At 41.8% G+C, this 19799-nt stretch overlaps 4 protein-coding genes across 13 annotated transcripts in view; 3 read left to right on the top strand and 1 right to left on the bottom strand.

Moving 5' to 3' along the window:
• LOC147625046 (uncharacterized) overlaps positions 1 to 2716 on the top strand; it is a 39241-nt gene extending 36525 nt beyond the window's left edge. For 7 of the 10 annotated variants that reach the window (XM_086818288.1, XM_086818297.1, XM_086818295.1 and 4 more), the window contains exon 8: positions 297 to 574. The gene's annotated coding sequence lies outside the window, so the exon portion shown is untranslated. The other 3 variants (XM_086818285.1, XM_086818292.1, XM_086818290.1) reach the window with 3 other exon arrangements.
• A 122-nt stretch (positions 2717 to 2838) lies between these two features.
• Positions 2839 to 3474, top strand: LOC147625045 (uncharacterized). Its single transcript, XM_086817930.1, has one exon. The coding sequence runs from the start codon at positions 2839 to 2841 to the stop codon at positions 3472 to 3474; it is 636 nt and encodes a 211-aa protein (XP_086674056.1).
• Positions 3475 to 7327: 3853 nt separating this feature from the next.
• On the bottom strand, positions 7328 to 8770 carry LOC147625044 (uncharacterized). Its single transcript, XM_086818930.1, has 2 exons — positions 8439 to 8770; positions 7328 to 7999 (listed from the first exon to the last, which is right to left on the bottom strand). Exons 1-2 carry the CDS (start codon positions 8698 to 8700, stop codon positions 7941 to 7943), a joined length of 321 nt encoding a protein of 106 aa, XP_086675056.1. The 5' UTR covers positions 8701 to 8770; the 3' UTR covers positions 7328 to 7940.
• Positions 8771 to 15581: 6811 nt separating this feature from the next.
• On the top strand, positions 15582 to 16063 carry LOC147625043 (uncharacterized). Its single transcript, XM_086818929.1, has 2 exons — positions 15582 to 15604; positions 15695 to 16063. Exons 1-2 carry the CDS (start codon positions 15596 to 15598, stop codon positions 15995 to 15997), a joined length of 312 nt encoding a protein of 103 aa, XP_086675055.1. The 5' UTR covers positions 15582 to 15595; the 3' UTR covers positions 15998 to 16063.
• Positions 16064 to 19799: the final 3736 nt, after the last annotated feature.

Raw genomic sequence — 19799 nt, 5'->3', positions numbered from 1 at the left:
GAGCTACCAGGATATTTATTGGTTTGGGGTTACTAGATAATTGACTGGTTGAGGTTGTTTGGTAGCTACCAGCTAATGAACTGAAAATAAGTAGCTACCAGGTAATGAACTCAAAAGAAGTGACTACCAGTGTGCTTGTGGATGGGATAGGCGGAGTGGCAGCTACCATTTTATAAGTTAACCTGCCACCAATTTATAATGGGTGGTAGCTACCACTGTATTACCTGCTAGCTACTAGATGTGCAGAATGAACTGTAATATGTATACTTACCAAGCAATTGATGTGTTCATTGTAGGTGGAGTTCTTTCTTGTCTTCAAATAGAGCCACTCCCAAGTGCAAATCCACCAGAGGGCCTTTGAGAGGTTGAAGCCTTTGTTTGTGTGCAAACTTGAGGAACGTTACACTTGTTGTTGCATCACACATGTGCAGATGTCTTACTGTAAGGATGCTGTAAATTGGTTAAGATAGATGTCTTTTGGTTTGCATGGAGCAGAGTGCACTTGTGGATGTGAAGTTTGTGGTTCTAATGATACATGCACTGCATGTGTGAAAACTTTCCCAAGCATAACTTTGCTTTCAGAATTTAGCCTATGCCCAAGGCCTAACTTGCTACCTACCATGCACTCAAGTGTTTGATGGGACAATGCTGCCTGTGTGGACCAAGAAAGATGCCATGCTGCCCAAGGGAGGAACTATTTACTGCACGCAGAATTATAGTAAAGATATTTGAAGATGTTGAAGTTGGAACAACAGATGTGGGGAAAAAGAAAAGAAGAAAAGTTCTATCATTCATGGACATGCAATGCAGGAGATCCTAGAAATACTCAAGGATCACTTGAGTAAGTTTACAAGGCATAATTTTGTATATAGATGGCAGGCAGAGCAATTTAAGGAGTGTCTTCTTCGCTTTCTCGAAGATGTCATGGTTTCTATTGTGGATTTTGCAGAAAACTACACTCTTAAAGAACAAAATGAGGTGCAATCCATGCATTGGCACTCCAGCTAGGTTACAATCTTTGTCCATATTACGTATGTGTGTATTGCAGGCGTCGTTCAGAAGTGCTATCGCTTTTATATATCTGATGATAAAATGCATGACACCCTTTTTGTTCAGCATTGTTTTATGCTCCATTATGGATGGTTGAAAGCTTAGGGCACTCAAGTCACCGAACACTGGGTGTGGTCGAATGGAGCAGCCTCACAATTCAAAGCAAAAAGACCTTTTTACTTTGTTGCCTGATATGGCACAATGACAGGCATAAAAATGACGCACAACTTTTTTGGTTCCAGACACGGAAAAGGTGAACATGATGGTGCAGGGGCGGTTCTTGAAAGGCACCTCACTGATGAGCAGCTGAAGCCAAATTACGCAAAGCTCCAATGCGCAAAGGATGTAGTGACATTTTCGAGAGAAACCTTGTTTGAAGGGGCTGATGCTACATACCCCTCGCAGGGTCGCTCAGTTACTCGCGTGTTTTGGGAGATCAAGGAAGGTGATGTGGACAGAAGGAGGCATTGGGATTGTAAAGCTATGCCTAATGCACGTGGGTTGCATTGTGTGTTTGGCTATTCTCTAATGAACGAAACATCTTTAAGGTGCAGGCAGTTTTAGTGTTTTTGTACAACCTGTATGCAAGGAAAATGGAGGCGTTGTTCCAATAAAACACATGTCTCCTCTTGGGAGTACGTCACCTTACAAACCTTGGAGAATATCATTGAAGATGAGGATGAATTTGATGATGTAGCATTTGAAGGAGACCATAATGCCTTGAGTGATGCACTTTCTATTGGTAATAATTTTGGAGTTATAGCCCCTCATGTCAATGATGAACTTGTAGATTTCTACATACTGAAATGCACACAAGAAAAGGAGAAGACAAATGTTTCGCTTAAGGACACATGGGGGAATTGTTGAGATATCAAGCTCTAGCCTCGATGTATCTCCTGGGTGACTATCATTTATGTCACCGCCTATGTTGGTTGTAGTCGTGGTGTAGCTAGATTGCCACGTATGTGTTGGCTTGGGTTCACATATGAACCACGTATTCTAGGGTTTGACATATAGGGTATACCCCTCTCCTATTGTATTGGTGTTGTGTGTGCTATTTTTAACTAAGTGAAGATAAGCTTCAGCCTCCAGATCTTGTGTCTCCTCTCTTGTGTATGTTGTGAAGAAGCTGCAATCGAGTCTCCTCCCTCTCTCCTGCAATCTCTACATGGTATTAGAGCTTGGTTCATGGTGAGGAGCTCAAGCAGCAAGTAGAGATTGCGATACCCTGGTAAGAGGATTTGCGCCTCCTTTCATTTTGGACGCTGGGGAGCATATCTCTGCAGGCACACAGCCGTGAGTGCAAGGTGCACTGTCACTGATTTCGACGCTCCCTATTGTGAAGCTCGAGTGCATTACCCCCAGAAAAACAAACAACTAAGCAGTTTGGTGACGCGTCAAAATCGCGGTTCGGGTCCGTTTTGGCATCGCAAAGTTTCCGCAGCCACTCAAGAGAAGTGATTGTTTTTGACTGTGTATGCCGTATTTTCGCTTGTGTGCGATTTGTGACAGAGAGGTTGCTATGTGACACCGGTGTAGAGATTCTGAGAAACGCAGGCCATTTTGGGTTGCTGTGTTTATGCATATTTGTCACTTGAAGTGACTCGTGGTTGCTTGCCACTGCCCTTGTGAGGTTGTTTGCAGAAGTGTTGCTGTTTGCCCTTGTGAGGCATTTGCTGTGTTTATAGGTTGCTGTTGCAGTTCGTGATTTGCAAAATGTCTGAGAATCTGTCTACCATTGTCAGTGAGAAGCTTGACAAGAATAACCTCCAAGCATGGAAGTTCAGGATGACAAACTTGCTTATGGGAAAGGGAGTTTGGGAGTACATCAGTGGTGAAACTGCAGAATCAGTCTTGGGTGCTACTCCCACTCCTGCTAAATTAAAGGCCTTTAAAGAATGGCATGAAAAAGCCACGAAATGCTTGTATTGGTTGTTTGTAAGTATTTCAGGTTCCATGATAGTGCATATACAGGATGTAGAGATGCCTAAGGAGGCATGGGATACATTGGTGAAGCTATATAGCACAAATACCAATGCACAAAAGATGCAGCTTATGCAAGAGTTGCACGATGTGCAGAGGAAAAATTTGAGTATAAATGAGTATTCATGGAAGGTGAAAGGCCTTGCAAATTCTCTTGGCTCAATTGGAGCACCTGTTGATGATGAGGACTTAGTGTCTGTGACCTTGAATGGTCTTGGCAAGGACTATGCACAGTTTCGGACATCCATTGGAGTCCGTGAAACATTTCTTGATTTTCAGGAACATATTGCTTTCTTGTTGAGTGAAGAGCAAAGGAATAGTGGTTCATCCACATCAACTTCTCAACAGTCCGCCTTCTACTCGAATACAGGTAGAGGCAGGGGTAGAGGAAGAGGCCCTTTTGGTGGCTGCACAGGAAATAAGAACCAACAGCAACAATAGGAAAACCAGTCCTATGGAGGAGGACGTGGTAGTTCTAGAGGCACGGGGAGCCAAAGAGGCCGTGGTTCATGGCAAAGGAACCATCAAGTAAATAGCAGCGCAGAATGCTATTATTGTGGGAAGCAGCGACACAAGTACAAGTTTCACTATACTTGTAATTATCAAAGGGGTTTTTGAATTCAATATGTACCATGTAAAGACTGCAAGAGAGTAGGGGAGGAGAATTTCTTGTAGCTTTATTCTTCACACACAACACAAAGAGGGAAGACACCAAAAGTGGAAGGATAAAGTGTATGTTCTTCTTACTTACAAAAGTACAACAATTCTATATACAAAAGAGGGTGGACAATTTGTCTACAAGTGTTCCACTAAACCTAGAATACATGGTCCATAGTGTGAACCCAAAGGATACATGAGCTAGCAACTAACTATGATAGCTGTCAAGAAGTTGTTATTGACTAGCCGCATACAATTCATACTAGCTACCAACCATGGCCGGTGACATAAGTGCAAAACGGTCACCCAGGTATTACATCAAAGTGAACACAAGGTGAGTTTGATATGTCAACAAGAGGAGGTTGTGACTCACTCCATACAAATCAATTCTCGTGCTTGCACTTTAAATACCCACATAATAGTATTTTTGAAGAAACAATTAATCATCTCTTTCTTCATTTAATAGCCATGTCTACTATTGGAGTCAAATCACTTATCATTTTTTGGGCATTATAACCCTTACTATGTCAAAACAAGCAATGGAGCAAGATTTTTCAATATTCAACTCCACAATTTGTGTTCCTTTAGCGGATGGTGTGTCCATGGTAGCCACTAGATGTATGCAATTTATTGATTAAGGGTGCCGCACATGGGCTCTTCCTCATCTGACCTTGGTGATGGCTTATGACCCACAACGTTCAAGAACCTGGGAGGCCTAGGGGGTTTAGGAGGATCTTGATTAGGTGCATGTGATTGAGCAAGTCAAGGGTCTTGTGGCTATGGTGAATATTATCCAAAGGCGTGGCATCCACACAAACCTTGGTAGAGGGTTTTTCCAAATACCTATATTGTGTATATGCACTATAGGCTTTTTGGGTTTCAATTGTTTTCCAACTGGTGTTGGAAATTTCCCCTCTCATTGTCTACCTGTAATCCTTTTAGTGTGGTCCAACAGTTTGGGACAATGACAAGGCTTCTTTTGCCCCAATCAGCTAATCTCTAGTCTTGTAGACCTATTCAACAAAAGTTCAAAACAACACTTGCTTGGGTTCAAGGATAAGGGATTACTCGCAAACAGGTTTTAGTGTTCTGAGGCAATGTTTTTAATCTTGTTTTGTTTTTGTTTTTCACTTTTTGTACTCACATCGAACACAAAAGTAACATGCTAAAGTCAATACCTTTTCAATTTATAGAATTGAATGCAAGCCTGAAAAAAAGAAAATATATAAGAAATGTTAAACAAGAATAACATGAGTTTTTTCCAAGGCTATTTCTTTAAGATCTCAAGATATTGCTATGCATGCACATGCAAGCATGAAACTCTTCACACAACCATGCAAAAGGATAATATTTTAGATTTGATTTCAGATTGACATTTTCCCAATAACAAGGTAGTGGACCATTTGTATGTTGACATCCAAATCATGATTTTTTTTAAAAACGAGTCCATGTCCTTTATTAAATCAAAGTACATCTTGGAATCTGTGAGACCAAGTTTCTAAGGCTTTTATATAAAAAAAGTAGTCCATAGAGGGGATGGAAGCTGTAAGTCTTTTGTGTAACATCATGTGATTTGAGGACTCTCCACTCGTGGGGGGATCCATTAGGTTAAAAGTTAATGTAGGGTTTTTGAGAGCACGAGCATGGGCTCTCTAATATAGAGGCCACCATTGATTTTGGGAGAGGGACAAAAGCTCTAGCATACCTTATCTATTCACTCAATGTGACATGATCTTATAAAATATTACGAAGAAGACCAAATTTTTCAAGAGTGCCCTTCGACATAGTCAAACAACAAATCCTATGTGTAGGTAGTGTTGGCAATGCTAAGCCAAATGTACTTCTAAAAGAGAATGTGCTTCTTGATTTGTCAAGAAGATCTAGCCATTCCTTGGATTGAGTATTATGGTTTGCCATGGGCACCCCAAGGTGAAAAAGATTGAGTTAATTTCCACCTAAATGGTTGGAAAGAGGGCATGGTGCTCTAACTTGCAGGGACGCAAATAAACTTGTCAAGTTCAACGAGATTCCCAAGAGTAGCACAAGTTTTGGTAGTAGAGATCATGGAATGAGCTCTATGGGATAGTTAGCATAGTAAAATTTATTATCTCATCAATGAAGAGAGTATGAGTGATACACAATTTCAAGCTTCCAAAATGTGATGTTGTAGATTTGATGATCTTCTTCTTGATGGTCCCCTTCCACACTCGACTTGGCTTGGCTTGGTTGGGCCAGAATTGGCTTAACCATGCTTGGGTTTGTTTGGTTGGGCACGGGTTGGCTTGGTGTAACCATGCTTGTCTAGACTGATACCAATTTTGATAAGGAAGGACTACCACTCTTAACAAGGACTAGATGGGCTTGCCCCCATGCCTGGAGTTACTCCATGCTTGGGTTTGTTTGGTTGGGCACGGGTTGGCTTGGTGTAACCATGCTTGTCTAGACTTATACCAATTTTGATAAGGAAGGACCACCACTCTTAACAAGGACTAGATGGGCTTGCCCCCATGCCTGGAGTTACTCCAATACTAGCTATAGCATTATCTAGAAGGTTTTGTGGTGCTGCAACACAGGGACTGCCACTCTCAATAGCTTGCACCCACTGCATTAGGACATCGTACATTACAAGTAAGGGAAAGAGAGAACTCCACTAAAGGTAATTGTAGGCTTTTACCAAGTGGATTTTGTGAAGGACTTTAGATTTTGCATGTATTTAAGGCTCCGAATGACGTCATGGATGATGAAGAAATTATCTATGATTTTTCTTTCTTCTAGGAATGTGCTTTCATGCCAAACTTTAAGAAATAATATCACAATAAATGCTAAAGAGAGTAATGGTTCACTTGTTAATGTTGATTGGGTCTCTCTTCTTGGAAGTGACAACAATAAGAATGTTGTTGAGGTCATTGACCATGTAGTTGTGCCTCTTCATTGGCTTCCTTGAGGATAGGAACAAGGAAGTCCCCCACTATGATTAAGAATTCTATAGTAAGCCCATCAATGGTAGAAGATTTCTCATGATGCATGTTGTTTTTTGGATATAGGTTTGCCATCAATGCTAGAAGATTTCTCACAATGTATGTTATAAATGCTAAGCTTAAAAATTTCACCTCTTGTAAACTACTATGAGCCTCTTGAGAGGGGGGCAAATCATGTTGAGGGTCTCAAGCTGATTAAAGAAAATTTGCAACATGGTGGGAGTGATAATAAGAGTGTGGCCATCAATGATTCCAATTTATTACTTTTAGGCTCTATTTACATGGGGTGATTTCTAAATAAAAGGATGAGTTCTAGTCACTAATGGGGAAGCCAAAATTTGCAATTATGACTTATTTCTCTTTCATTCTAAGATGAAGCAAGATAGAGGATTCCTCCTTGAGAAGAAGGATCACATTTAACAGGTGGGTAGAAAGGGCAAGTCTGGTATCATGAAGGTGAATTTCTAGAGTCTTAGTTGCACCAAGTGTCCTATTTAATTTTCTTGAATTACTTTTGTAGGACATTGATCTCTCTTAGTAGCTAAGAACCATGATTTCATCCATCCGTTGATGACACAGAAGTGGTATAGCTATATATGCCTTTATAGAGCGTCACACTTGCACACACGGATACAACACACCCAAGAACACCACACCCATGAGTATGTACAAAACTTTATTTCAATTCAAGTCTTCGTCTTTACACAACTAGGCATCCATAACATCTTTAGACTGTCATCATCCAAAACCCACTCACAGTCTACCCATTCACTATCATTTTTGTACAATATGACAGATCAATACCCAGCAACACTCTGTGAAAGCACAACCTCAAACATAGACTCATCCTCCAGTATAAGTTGTTCTATGTCTGGATCAAACTCAAGACATAAATACATGTTGGAGGTGGACAACCTCGAAGGTTTTCTTCTCAAATATACAAAAACTGATTTTTCGGACAGCAAATCACAACAACACAACAGCGCCAATAAAAACCTCAAAAATGCCTCAAAACAACCCAGACAACTAGTGAAAAGATGATTCAAAGACTTCGTCAGGCACTGCTTCGAAGGCAAACATTCCAGAACTGATCATGCGTGGAGTAAACATTACAAAGTCCTCCCAGTCTTCATCTTTGATGTGCATAATCAAAGACCATATATGACGATGGGTCTCTAAATAGACTATCGCCCGATTGATCTCACCAAGGTCGATGGATTGAACCTACGGTCGCAATTCAAAGATCAAGTTCATTCCTCAGATATTGAGCATTCATAGCATTAAAGTCTTCAGATAAATTGAGCATGCCCCTTCTATCTTCTCAGTCACAACTGGGCCAGACAATTTAGCTCAAAATCAGTCCACAAAACCTCTTCTGCCCACTTTTGTCTGCTGTTTTTTAATTACAGCCACTAGTTCAGATCAAAATCAGCCTTTTTTCCTCTTGTTTTGGACTTGAAATAATAAAAAACACCTCTCCAGGACAGTAGCACTTCCAAATACCCAAAATAGTCCTGAATTTTACTATTTTCAGCAAGTATATTCACAGAAAACTCCTCCACAGGTCTCCCAAATCAGAAATACAGCATCATCCTTCGAATATTAACAAAAGACAGCCTCCAAGCACAAAACCAGCCCAAGATTCAGCACAAAAGTAAGCCGCCCTGCTCCTGGCCACTTCCCTTGCCCAAAAATTTCACAAAAACTTGGTCGCCTCTCTTTCTAGCATTGTCTGGTAGCATAAGTCTTCAAAAAAAAAAGACCGCCTACCTTTTCCTTCAGTCCTGGCCCAAGAAACAGTCAAAAAAGTGGTCGCCCAATCTCCTACTGCTCCCTGACACTGGAAAACTCCATAAAACAACAATCCTTCACGATGGAAATGCTTCTCCTGCTCTGTTCTTACTACTGTCCTCAGCCTTCTCTTGGCAAATTCAGCAACTCTGGCTCGAATTCTGCTCTCCAAGCTCCACATCAAGCATCCTAGGTAGTCACCTTTGCATCCACTAGCTCCTCCAAGCTCTCCTTCTACCATGACCCGTTGTTGCAAATGAGCTCCCCAGGCTCCAGAATATGGGTGCCTACCTCTGGAGGCTTCCTAAGCCTTCCATCCTGACATTTGTCTCTCTGCATGGCCTCCAAGTATGCAAAACAGACACATGGTGGTCTGTATGGCTACCACCCACTCTAATTGAAGCTCCACTCTAATTGAAGCTCCTACTGACACACAGTTTCCAATCATAGCCCACCAGCCATGTCACAGATTATCCAGTCACTCATAGCCCACCAGCCATGTCACAGATTACCTTTTTATTTTCTCTCTCTTGTTTCTCTCTCCTACACATTGAATTTTATCTCAACCGAAACTCCAAACTTTGTCTTTTGAAGGTTGGGAGATAACCTCCCTAGTCTCTTTTACTAGATGCATAACTTGCTTATTAGTGCATAATGTAAGCTTACTAAAAAATGACGATTTAAGTGAAGCTTAGCCAAGGCATTGAGCATGTAGGTAATGAGATGATGGTTAAATGTGGCAACTCCTAGTACCATTTGGGTTTTGGGTCAAGTTAGGTGTAATTAAAGACATAGAAGTGATAAAAAATGACGTGCTACAACCACTATGTCAAATTTCCTATTAATACAAGTGGTTGGTAATATTATATTGATGACAAAAGGAAGTGAAAAAAGAGGTGATTTTGGTTGTCTTACACCTATTCTATCATCAGTGTTGAGAACCATGTTGAATTCACCACAAAAGATAATTCTGTCAATGGACGATTCAACAAAAGATGTCATTTATTTCCACATATTGAGATAATCAAAAGTACTATTAGGGGCATAAATGGACATCTCACATAGATAAAAAGAGACAATGTATGACCATATAGAACCCTAGCCACTGATTGTGGACAATTGAGATTTCATCAACAATTTCATTATATAAAGAAGTTCACATAAGAAAGAGGCTATCAAATGTGCTAAGAGCACCTTTGGTAAGGTGGCCACATCAAGGGTTATTAAACTTTTAAATATCAATTGCATGCTAGCCTATCTTTCAATTGTTGATGGTAGCCCTAAACCCTTCAATTTTCTAAAGAGAAAAGATGTGTCTATTTATCATTATGATGTTAAAATCCCAAGGGGATTTTCTCATCTTTGTCCATACTTTTTAAGTCCTTGAAACAAATTTGTATAAAGGAGGTTCATTAATTTGTAAAGATTCCTTCTTGGGGTTATCACGAGCTTTTCCTAATGATGGAGCATTAGCTTCTTTCGTAGTCCGCCATTGTCCTTTTTCAAGTTCAGTAGATGAGGCTACTTTTGGGGAATTTGAAGAGGTTGCACCTTAGCTATTGAAGTGGGGATAGGCCATTTTGAGTGAGTCTTCTTTATCTTTCTAGTGATTACCATGATTTCTTGGGGACTCTTGCAGGGAAGGCCAAGGGAAGAATGGGTCCAAGCAAACCTCCTTGGGTTGGCATGGTATTTTTACTTGATAAGGAGAAGGGAGGACTTGAGATTACATGATAAGGAGAAGGGAAACTTGAAATTACTAGGATCTTACCCAAGCTATGAGTAGAGATATACAATTATTCTAGGGTAGCATTTCTGTAGCTAATTTTATGGAGTTACATATTTATGATTGATATTCAACCTCATGTAGAAATGATCAATCACTTCTCCTCAAAATCCAGGACCATTGTCTGACAACAACTCTAGAGGAATACCAAACCTACAGCATATATGCTCATACACAAAATCAGCAACCTCTTTACTATCCACTCTCTTTACTGCCTTCACTTCAGCCCATTTTGACAGATAATCCACTGCAGTAAGCATGGTACACTTCCCTCTGGCTGTTCTGGGAAACGGTCCAATCGCATCTATGCCCCATCTTTCAAAAATATCATAAACGAGCATTATATTTCTTGGCTCCATCTTCAGAATCCTCCTTCCCATTCTCTGGCATTCATGGCAAGATCTGCACCAGTGTTGTACTTCTCTCTGTATTGAAGGCCACACATAACCCTCCAAAAGTATCTTCTACAAAGTAATCTTGAATGCATAATGACCTCCACAAGCTCCCTCATGATTTGAAGACAGTATATGATATATCTCTTCCTTCCAGAGAACTCTTCTCAACACTTGATCACCTCCTTGCATATAAAGCTCATCTCCGATCATAACATATTGCTTACTCTTCCTGATGAAGTGATACTTCTGACCTTTCTTAAGCTCCTCGGGCAAATGACAAGAAAGCAAATAATCCACTACTTGAGACATGTATTCTCTTCCCCTGTATAGCGGTTCTTGAATCCCTGCAATCACTGGATCCTGGCCAATCACTTCCTAGGCTAACTCATGTGCAACATGATTGTCTTCCCGCCGCACATGCTGAATATTCCATGCTGTAAATTGATGCAGCAGCCTCCTAACATCAAATAAACATCCCTTCAATCTTGGATTCTTCGCCCACCAACTACCCAAGACCTACCTTACGACTAACAGAGAATCTCCCTTGATAATTAGTTTCTGAAATTTCTATTTTAGGGCAGCCTACAGCCCCTTAAACAACGCTGCGTACTTGGCCTCATTATTGCTTCCGGCCTCCAAACGCACTCCATTGTTCAAAATCAGCTCACCTTCCGAATCCTGGATCAAATATCCTCCGATAGCGTGATGTAAACTTCTCTTGTACGAGCCATCAAAGAACAAGACATGACCTCTGGGAATAACAACATGTTCTTCTTTCTCAATCTTCTGATCTACTTCTTTCACTAAAATTGAACCTTCCCTATATGTCAGAAGATCTGCTAGAGTCGCCCTGCATGTATCCTTAATAAAAAAGGAGAAATCATACTCTTGAAGCTCCACCAACCATCTCATCATACATTTGGAGAGCGTTGTGCCATTCACCAACTGAGGGAGAAGAGTATAGTTTGTCAAAACCACAAACGGTTTCGTCAGGAGATACGACCTGAACTTCCTGTAGGCATACACCAGGCTCGACAAAACCAATTCGGCCTCCGTGAACTTTCTTTCTACTTCAATCCTCACTCTACTTTCATAATACACAAGCCTCATATATCTGGATTCTTCTCCTCTCTACATCAGGATTGTTCCTACCACATCTGGACCAAAAGAAGGATTCACATAAAATACCTGAGAGAAATCTAGAGCTTTCACACTAGAAATTCCTCCCAACACTTCCTTCACCTTCTCAAAAACCTCCTCACACTCCTCATCCCATTGTAATGGCTCTTTCTTCATGGCTTGCTGAGGGGGGTAAACCAACTGAGATACCAAATGAATAAACCTAGCCATATACTTCACCTTTTGGACGAAAGTCTGCAGTTGCTTGGATGTCAACGGTGCAGGTAACAAAATAAGAGCCTTCACCTTCTCTAGGTCTGGCTCAATCCCATTTTGGGATATCATATGGCCCAACAGCTTCACTTTTGAACATCCTAAATGACACTTTTTAGGATTACCTCCCGCATCATCCATTTTTTGAAGTACTTGCTCCAGCTTATCTCCATGCTCTTTCTAGGAACTATACACACAGATATCATCCAAAAAATCTCTCACAAAATTATTAGTAAGAGGAGCAAGCACTCTATCAGTGTTTTCTTGATACCATGAGGGCGCATTCTTCAAACCAAATGGCACTACTTGGTAACAGAAGTAACCCCATGGTGTGATGCTGGTAGTTTTGGCCTGATCTTTTCCAACAATTGAAATCTGAAAATATCCAGAGAAGCCATCACATACACTATATCTCTCATATCCCGCCACCCTGTCCAGAATATCATCAATGAACGGCAACGGATAATGATTACTCTTAGTTGCAGCATTTAGAGGCTTATAATCAATGCACACTCTCCATCCACATGTATGCTTTGGAGTAATGACCACCAGATTTGCCCAATCGAAATGCTCCACCGGATAAATAAGCCCTGCCTTAAGCAACTTATTTAACTCCTGCTTCAACACAGGCAATAACTCTCTATTTATCCTCCTCAACTTCTGGAACACTGGCTTCACACCCTCCTTCAATACTATGGGCATTGGCTTGCATTTGAATCCTCGGATCTCTTCATATGAAGTATTGAACAAATCTGGAAATTTATGTATTACCTTCATATATTCCTCATTTTCCAACGGCTGCAAACTTGGATTCAACATAGGCTGCATTAACTTTTCTTTCTTTGCTCTGGGAGGTGGAGGCTGCATCAAACTATCCATATCCTTAAGTCTACTCTCCTCTTTCACCTCCTGTATCTCCTCAGCTTGCATCACATATTCATCATCCTCTCTCAAAAATAACAACTGACCTTCATCTTCGAATGTAGATCTTTCTTCTTCAGTCTCACTATCTGTATACTCATCGACACTTGTTTCTTCAGACTCACTCTCCATTTCCAGCTTGCTGCTCATATTAAAGACTTCCTAGCTTTCCCCCTCTTATTATGCACCGTTATCATACCTTTCTTCTAGTTTTAGATGGCACCCACCTATCTGAGCCGTGGTCTGCCCAAAATCAGCGGATAAGCTCCCAAACCAACCGGCATAATGTGGCAATTAATGCTATATATCACACCAAAAGCGATGCGGTACCTACGAAGATGCACAAGTACAGAATGAACCCGCATATAGCTAAGCAGGTCAAAACAGAGTTGGAGCACTTAATCCGCATAGGGTTCATCGTGCCTATTGAAAACCCGAAGTGGGTATCCCCAATTATGATTGTGCCCAAGAAAAACAAGAAGCTTTGCATCTGTGTGGATTACTGAAAACTAAATGCGGCTATGATGCCGGATCCATTCCCATTGCCATACATGGATTCAATTTTTGATGAGGTAGCCGGACATGAGGTCTATTCGTTTTTGGATGGGTTTAGTGGCTACAATCAAATTCGGATGGCACCAGAGGATCAACCAAAGATAGCGTTTGTCATTGCATGGGGAGTGTATGTATGCACGGTCATGTGGTTTGGACTGCGGAATGCATTGTCCACATTCCAATGGGCAATGCAGGAGATTTTCGGGTCATACTTAACTGAGTTTATGCGGATTTTTCTAGAAAACCTTAGCGTTTTTGGGGCATCGTGCAATCACTTGATGCATCTGCAGATGTGTTTGTTGCATTGTAGGGAGGCAGCATTCAGTTTGAATCTGCTAAAATGTGCATTCATGGTACAAAGTGGACGGTTGCTTGACCACGTGATTTCATCAGAAGGAATTGCGGTGGATCCAAATAAGGTGGCTGCAATAATGTTAGCACCTGCACCACCAACTCCAAAGGAATGTTTGCGATTCTTGGGGCAGATCCAATGGCACGGACGGCACCTAAGGTTCCTAGTGCACATGGCAATTCCCTTGAATGTAATGGCCCATGTGGATCCCAAAACATTTGTATGGTCGGCAGCGTGTGATTAGGCATATCATCAACTAAAGCTGCAACTTTCGAAGGCACCTATGTTGATACCACCCGATTGGGAGAAAACTTTCCACATGTTTGTGGATGCCTCCGATAAAGCAATCGGGAGCATCTTGATGCAAGAAGGGGTGATGGGATGGTTGCCAGTAGGGGATTGGGGAGATCGCAACCAGCAAGAATGACCACTCCCACTGCATCACAACCAAATCATGCGGACAAAGGAAAAGGAGTGCAGGGAACGTTGGACATGAGTACGGTGGCAAGAGTGGATGCAGCAGAAGGGTTTCCTAGCAATGTTCGACGGCAGTGGCTCAAAGTTCAACAAAGGGTGAGCAAGTTGCAAGCCGACAACTATCATCTTTGTGTCTGGCTTGAGCTCTGTGCTCATTCTTTTGCAGTTATGCTTCCCCCTGCTCCGCCATATTGGGAGGCCGCAGATAATTTTTTATTGCAAAATTTCATTTACCATACCCCTTTCCCACCTCTGCAGTCTATACCTCCTTTGTTTTCGGCCATGATACAGCGAGATCCGATGGAGAGGGAGAGGATTCTATTTCGCCTAGGACCGACTGATGTGATTGGGGAGTGGCAACCTAGAGAACCTTGGCCTGATCCGGAACCAGTGGATCCAACGAATCCGCATCCATTGCAAGGGATGATGGATATGGTGCAAAGGCAAGGAGTTTTTGATGATTTGTGGGAAGGACGGCGCAATCTTGAGTGGCGGAGGCTGATTGAAGAAGCTGAGGCTCAAAGGCGGGCGATAGCATAAGTTACATTGTTGCGACATCAGACTCAAGGGTTGTTGCGGAGGATCAACAGGATGGACGAAGCAGGCCCCAGCAGCTGTAGACCGGACGAAGCAGGCCCTAGCAACCGCAGGGTGCTCCCATACCACCCGAGCAACCCAGACCGCAAGACAGACCACTAGGCTGGTGAGTTCGGAGGAACGTGATGAACGCTACCTTCTTGTTGCGGGCGTGAAGATACAGTGCATGCTGAAGGGAATTGCTAGAGTTACACCACCGCATGTGGACTCGTGTTTGTGGAATTTTTTTTTTCCATTGTTTTCAAACATTTGTATTCAGGAGGTCTTCTGTGCACTGTGGATTCGCACAGTCCACCGTGAGTGCCATGTGTTAAGGGCCTTAACGAGTGAGACTAATGTCTAGAGTTACTTCTTGGTAAGTGAGCAATCAAGAGTCATGGGAATGTGCGATGGGAAGTTAAAGCGATTCGTCATGCTGAAGCATTGATGGTTGTATCTTGTTATATATCTCAGGAATACATTGACATGGGTGTGAAATCTTCATTTATGATCTATTCTCTATTTCTGTGTCCTCGTCAGATTATGTATTCCGAATGCAATGCTAGAACAGATTACGAGTCGTGTATTTCCAGTAGGAGCTATTGGGGCTCCTACAATGTCCACCAGATAGGGCATAGAAAGGGCTTATCCGAGTGGAGGTTTCCGGTTTTGTGCAATCGGCATGGAGCAGGTACTGTAATACCTCTTCCCAGCTACCTTCTTCTTATTGCTTTTCCTGAGCCTCTTCGTTAACAAGTATCTCTTTGGGTTGTCTAAGCAGCCTGCATACTTGTCGGTTCTCTCTCCAATCGAAAGAAACGTATGCTCTGTATGTCCATCCGGTCGCTCACCTACTTGTTCTTGCAAGCAAAGTATTATCAAGGAGTATGAGGCAAAGAGAAAGCGTGAATACCGGCTTAAGGTTAAGCAAAGGAATGCAGCAAAAACTAATGGCTTCAGTGTTGCAAAAAAACAGAGGATTTCAGCAGCTGTTGTTAAGTGTTTCAAGGATCATACAACAGGCCTGTACAAGGAGGCAAAAGTTGAAATTTTGAAAGATGTTCTTGGGCACCCGATATTGTGAGAGTTGCAGGCTTCTCGTCCATAGGCAATTGAAGGTCATGAACAGAGCTCGTTAATAAGCGGGCTCCGGAACACCCTTACATACATGAAGAATCCCAAAAGCTCTAAAGAGTTGTTCCTAAAGAGGGCAAGTATGATGATGGTCATGAATACTAATGCCCATCACAGGAAACCAAATATTGCTACTGCATCAAGGCTTCTAGGGGTGCATCGTAGGAACTTCTATGCAGCTAGATCTTGATTGCTTCGGGAGATGCTACCACTACATTTGTGTGAACGACAACCACGCACAATCGGTGTCATTACAGAAGAGGAGGAGGAGGTAGTGATATCTTTTTGGTCAAATAATACGCGTGTTTCACCCAATAAAAAGGATGTCTGCCGAAAGTGCCTTGAGAGAAATTCTTAAACAAAACACCCAATGCATTTTCTTGAGCAGCCTTAGGTCTGTCCTTTTTTAAATGCACTTGGAATTGATTTCACGCTTGCCTTTCTATCAGATGAACTCTTGGCTTCGTGTTTTTTTCTTTTGGGCTGATTGCAACCAACAGCCAACATGTGTTTGTAGCCATTATGAGACCGATTAGTACTAGTACCCATAGGTTGGTACTAGATATTACTCCTTCTACTCACTTAGAAGTGTCTACGAGGACTTCCTTTGCGGTACATTTTCATGTGCTTGTGTGGCAGCTTACAGGTGATAAACTAGTAGCTACCAGTTTGGACGTGCAGCCATCACATGTCATCAATTCCTTTATTTCTATGATGAATGTTCTAGTTTTAGGGTGGCTCTTGGTAGCTACCCTTACCTAAATTTGTAGTATTTGCTGCCATTAGCTACTACCGATTGCTTCTATTGGCTACCAATAGCTGGCATTAACACATACATACTGCCTCATTACATGAGGCCCACCCAAAATTTGACTACTAGGAGCTACCAATATTGAAAAATACGAGTTCTCTGGTTTTGGTACCAATTGGGCCATTGGGAGCTACTACTTAGTTAAACCATAGTCTGCACTAGCTAGCAAATGCTGCCAGGGTGAAAATCGGGTAGCTACCAGTTAATGGATATGCAGCCAACACTTTTGACAAATTCCTTTCTTTCTTTCATGATTGCTGGCATTAGTGCACAGGTACTAGCTCATTGTGTGTTGCCTACCAAATCGACTGTTAGCTACCAATTTTCAGAAATATGAGTGCTATGTTTGTGGTTGCTACTACCAGTTAATGGATATGCAGCCAGCACTTTTGACAAATTCCTTTCTTTCTTTCATGATTGCTGGCATTAGCGCAGAGGTACTAGCTCATTGCGTGTTGCCTACCAAATCGACTATTAGCTACCAATTTTGAGAAATATGAGTGCTATGGTTGTGGTAGCAATTGGGAGAGCTACCACTTAGTTGAACCTAAGGTGACATTACGTGACAATTGCTAGCATTAGCGCAGGGATAGCTACCGAATGATTTCGTGCAAGCTACCAATTGCTGCCACGAAAGTAGCATCCATAACGGAAAGGAATTCGTCACAAGTGGTAGGTACGAGTTAATTTTTTGTTTAGCCACAGCAGTGAACCGCGGTAGCTACAAGGACATTGTACCTTCTAGTCTACTACAATCTAATAACTGGGAGCTACAGGATATTTATTGGTTTGGGGTTACTAGATAATTGACTGGTTGAGGTTGTTTGGTAGCTACCAGCTAATGAACTGAAAATAAGTAGCTACCAGGTAATGAACTCAAAAGAAGTGACTACCAGTGTGCTTGTGGATGGGATAGGCGGAGTGGCAGCTACCATTTTATAAGTTAACCTGCCACCAATTTATAATGGGTGGTAGCTACCACTGTATTACCTGCTAGCTACTAGATGTGCAGAATGAACTGTAATATGTTTACTTCTTACCAAGCAATTGATGTGTTCATTGTAGGTGGAGTTCTTTCTTGTCTTCAAATAGAGCCACTCCCAAGTGCAAATCCACCACAGGGCCTTTGAGAGGTTGAGGCCTTTGTTTGTGTGCAAACTTGAGGAACGTTACACTTGTTGTTGCATCACACATGTGCAGATGTCTTACTTTAAGGATGCTGTAAATCGGTTAAGATAGATGTCTTTTGGTTTGCATGGAGCAGAGTGCACTCGTGGATGTGAAGTTTGTGGTTCTAATGATACATGCACTGCATGTGTGAAAACTTTCCCAAGCATAACTTTGCTTTCAGAATTTAGCCTATGCCCAAGGCCTAACTTGCTACCTACCATGCACTCAAGTGTTTGATGGGACAATGTTGCCTGTGTGGACCAAGAAAGATGCCATGCTGCCCAAGGGAGGAACTATTTACTGCACGCAGAATTATAGTAAAGATATTTGAAGATGTTGAAGTTGGAACAACAGATGTGGGGAAAAAGAAAAAAAGAAAAGTTCTATCATTCATGGACATGCAATGCAGGGAGATCCTAGAAATATTCAAGGATCACTTGAGTAAGTTTACAAGGCATAATTTTGTATATAGATGGCAGGCAGAGCAATTTAAGGAGTGTCTTCTTCGCTTTCTCGAAGATGTCATGGTTTCTATTGTGGATTTTGCAGAAAACTACACTCTTAAAGAACAAAATGAGGTGCAATCCATGCATTGGCACTCCAGCTAGGTTACAATCTTTGTCCATATTACGTATGTGTGTATTGCAGGCGCGTCGTTCAGAAGTGCTATCGCTTTTATATATCTGATGATAAAATGCATGACACCCTTTTTGTTCAGCATTGTTTTATGCTCCATTATGGATGGTTGAAAGCTTAGGGCACTCAAGTCACTGAACACTGGGTGTGGTCGAATGGAGCAGCCTCACAATTCAAAGCAAAGAGACCTTTTTACTTTGTTGCCTGATATGGCACAATGACAGGCATAAAAATGACGCACAACTTTTTGGTTCCATACACGGAAAAGGTGAACATGATGGTGCAGGGGCAGTTCTTGAAAGGCACCTCACTCATGAGCAGCTGAAGCCAAATTGCGCAAAGCTCCAATGCGCAAAGGATGTAGTGACATTTTCGAGAGAAACCTTGTTTGAAGGGGCTGATGCTACATACCCCTCGCAGGGTCGCTCAGTTACTCGCGTGTTTTGGGAGATCAAGGAAGGTGATGTGGACAGAAGCAGGCATTGGGATTGTAAAGCTATGCCTAATGCACGTGGGTTGCATTGTGTGTTTGGCTATTCTCTAATGAACGAAACATCTTTAAGGTGCAGGCAGTTTTAGTGTTTTTGTACAACCTGTATGCAAGGAAAATGGAGGCGTTGTTCCAATAAAACACATGTCTCCTCTTGGGAGTACGTCACCTTACAAACCTTGGAGAATATCATTGAAGATGAGGATGAATTTGATGATGCAGCATTTGAAGGAGACCATAATGCCTTGAGTGATGCACTTTCTATTGGTAATAATTTTGCAGTTATAGCCCCTCATGTCAATGACGAACTTGTAGATTTCTACATACTGAAATGCACACAAGAAAAGGAGAAGACAAATGTTTCGCTTAAGGACACATGGGGGAATTGTTGAGATATCAAGCTCTAGCCTCGATGTATCTCCTGGGTGACTATCATTTATGTCACTGCCTATGTTGGTTGTAGTCGTGGTGTAGCTAGATTGCCACGTATGTGTTGGCTTGGGTTCACATATGAACCACGTATTCTAGGGTTTGACATATAGGGTATACCCCTCTCCTATTGTATTGGTGTTGTGTGTGCTATTTTTAACTAAGTGAAGATAAGCTTCAGCCTCCAGATCTTGTGTCTCCTCTCTTGTGTATGTT

This window comes from Cibotium barometz, chromosome 24 (genome assembly GCF_041138505.1).
Source record: "Cibotium barometz isolate CiBa-2024 chromosome 24, ASM4113850v1, whole genome shotgun sequence".
Lineage (NCBI taxonomy): Eukaryota > Viridiplantae > Streptophyta > Polypodiopsida > Cyatheales > Cibotiaceae > Cibotium > Cibotium barometz.
This window is presented reverse-complemented; position numbering and strand designations above follow the sequence as displayed.

Bases quoted from the DNA above. Each gene is read 5' to 3' on its own strand.
- LOC147625044 (XM_086818930.1), bottom strand. From the start codon at position 8,700: ATGGTAGAAGGAGAGCTTGGAGGAGCTAGTGGATGCAAAGGTGACTAC. The intron at 8,000-8,438 runs GTAGGCGGTCTT...TGTCTGGCCCAG, and splicing joins GGCCAGGACTGAAGGAAAAG to TTGTGACTGAGAAGATAGAA.
- LOC147625045 (XM_086817930.1), top strand. From the start codon at position 2,839: ATGACAAACTTGCTTATGGGAAAGGGAGTTTGGGAGTACATCAGTGGT.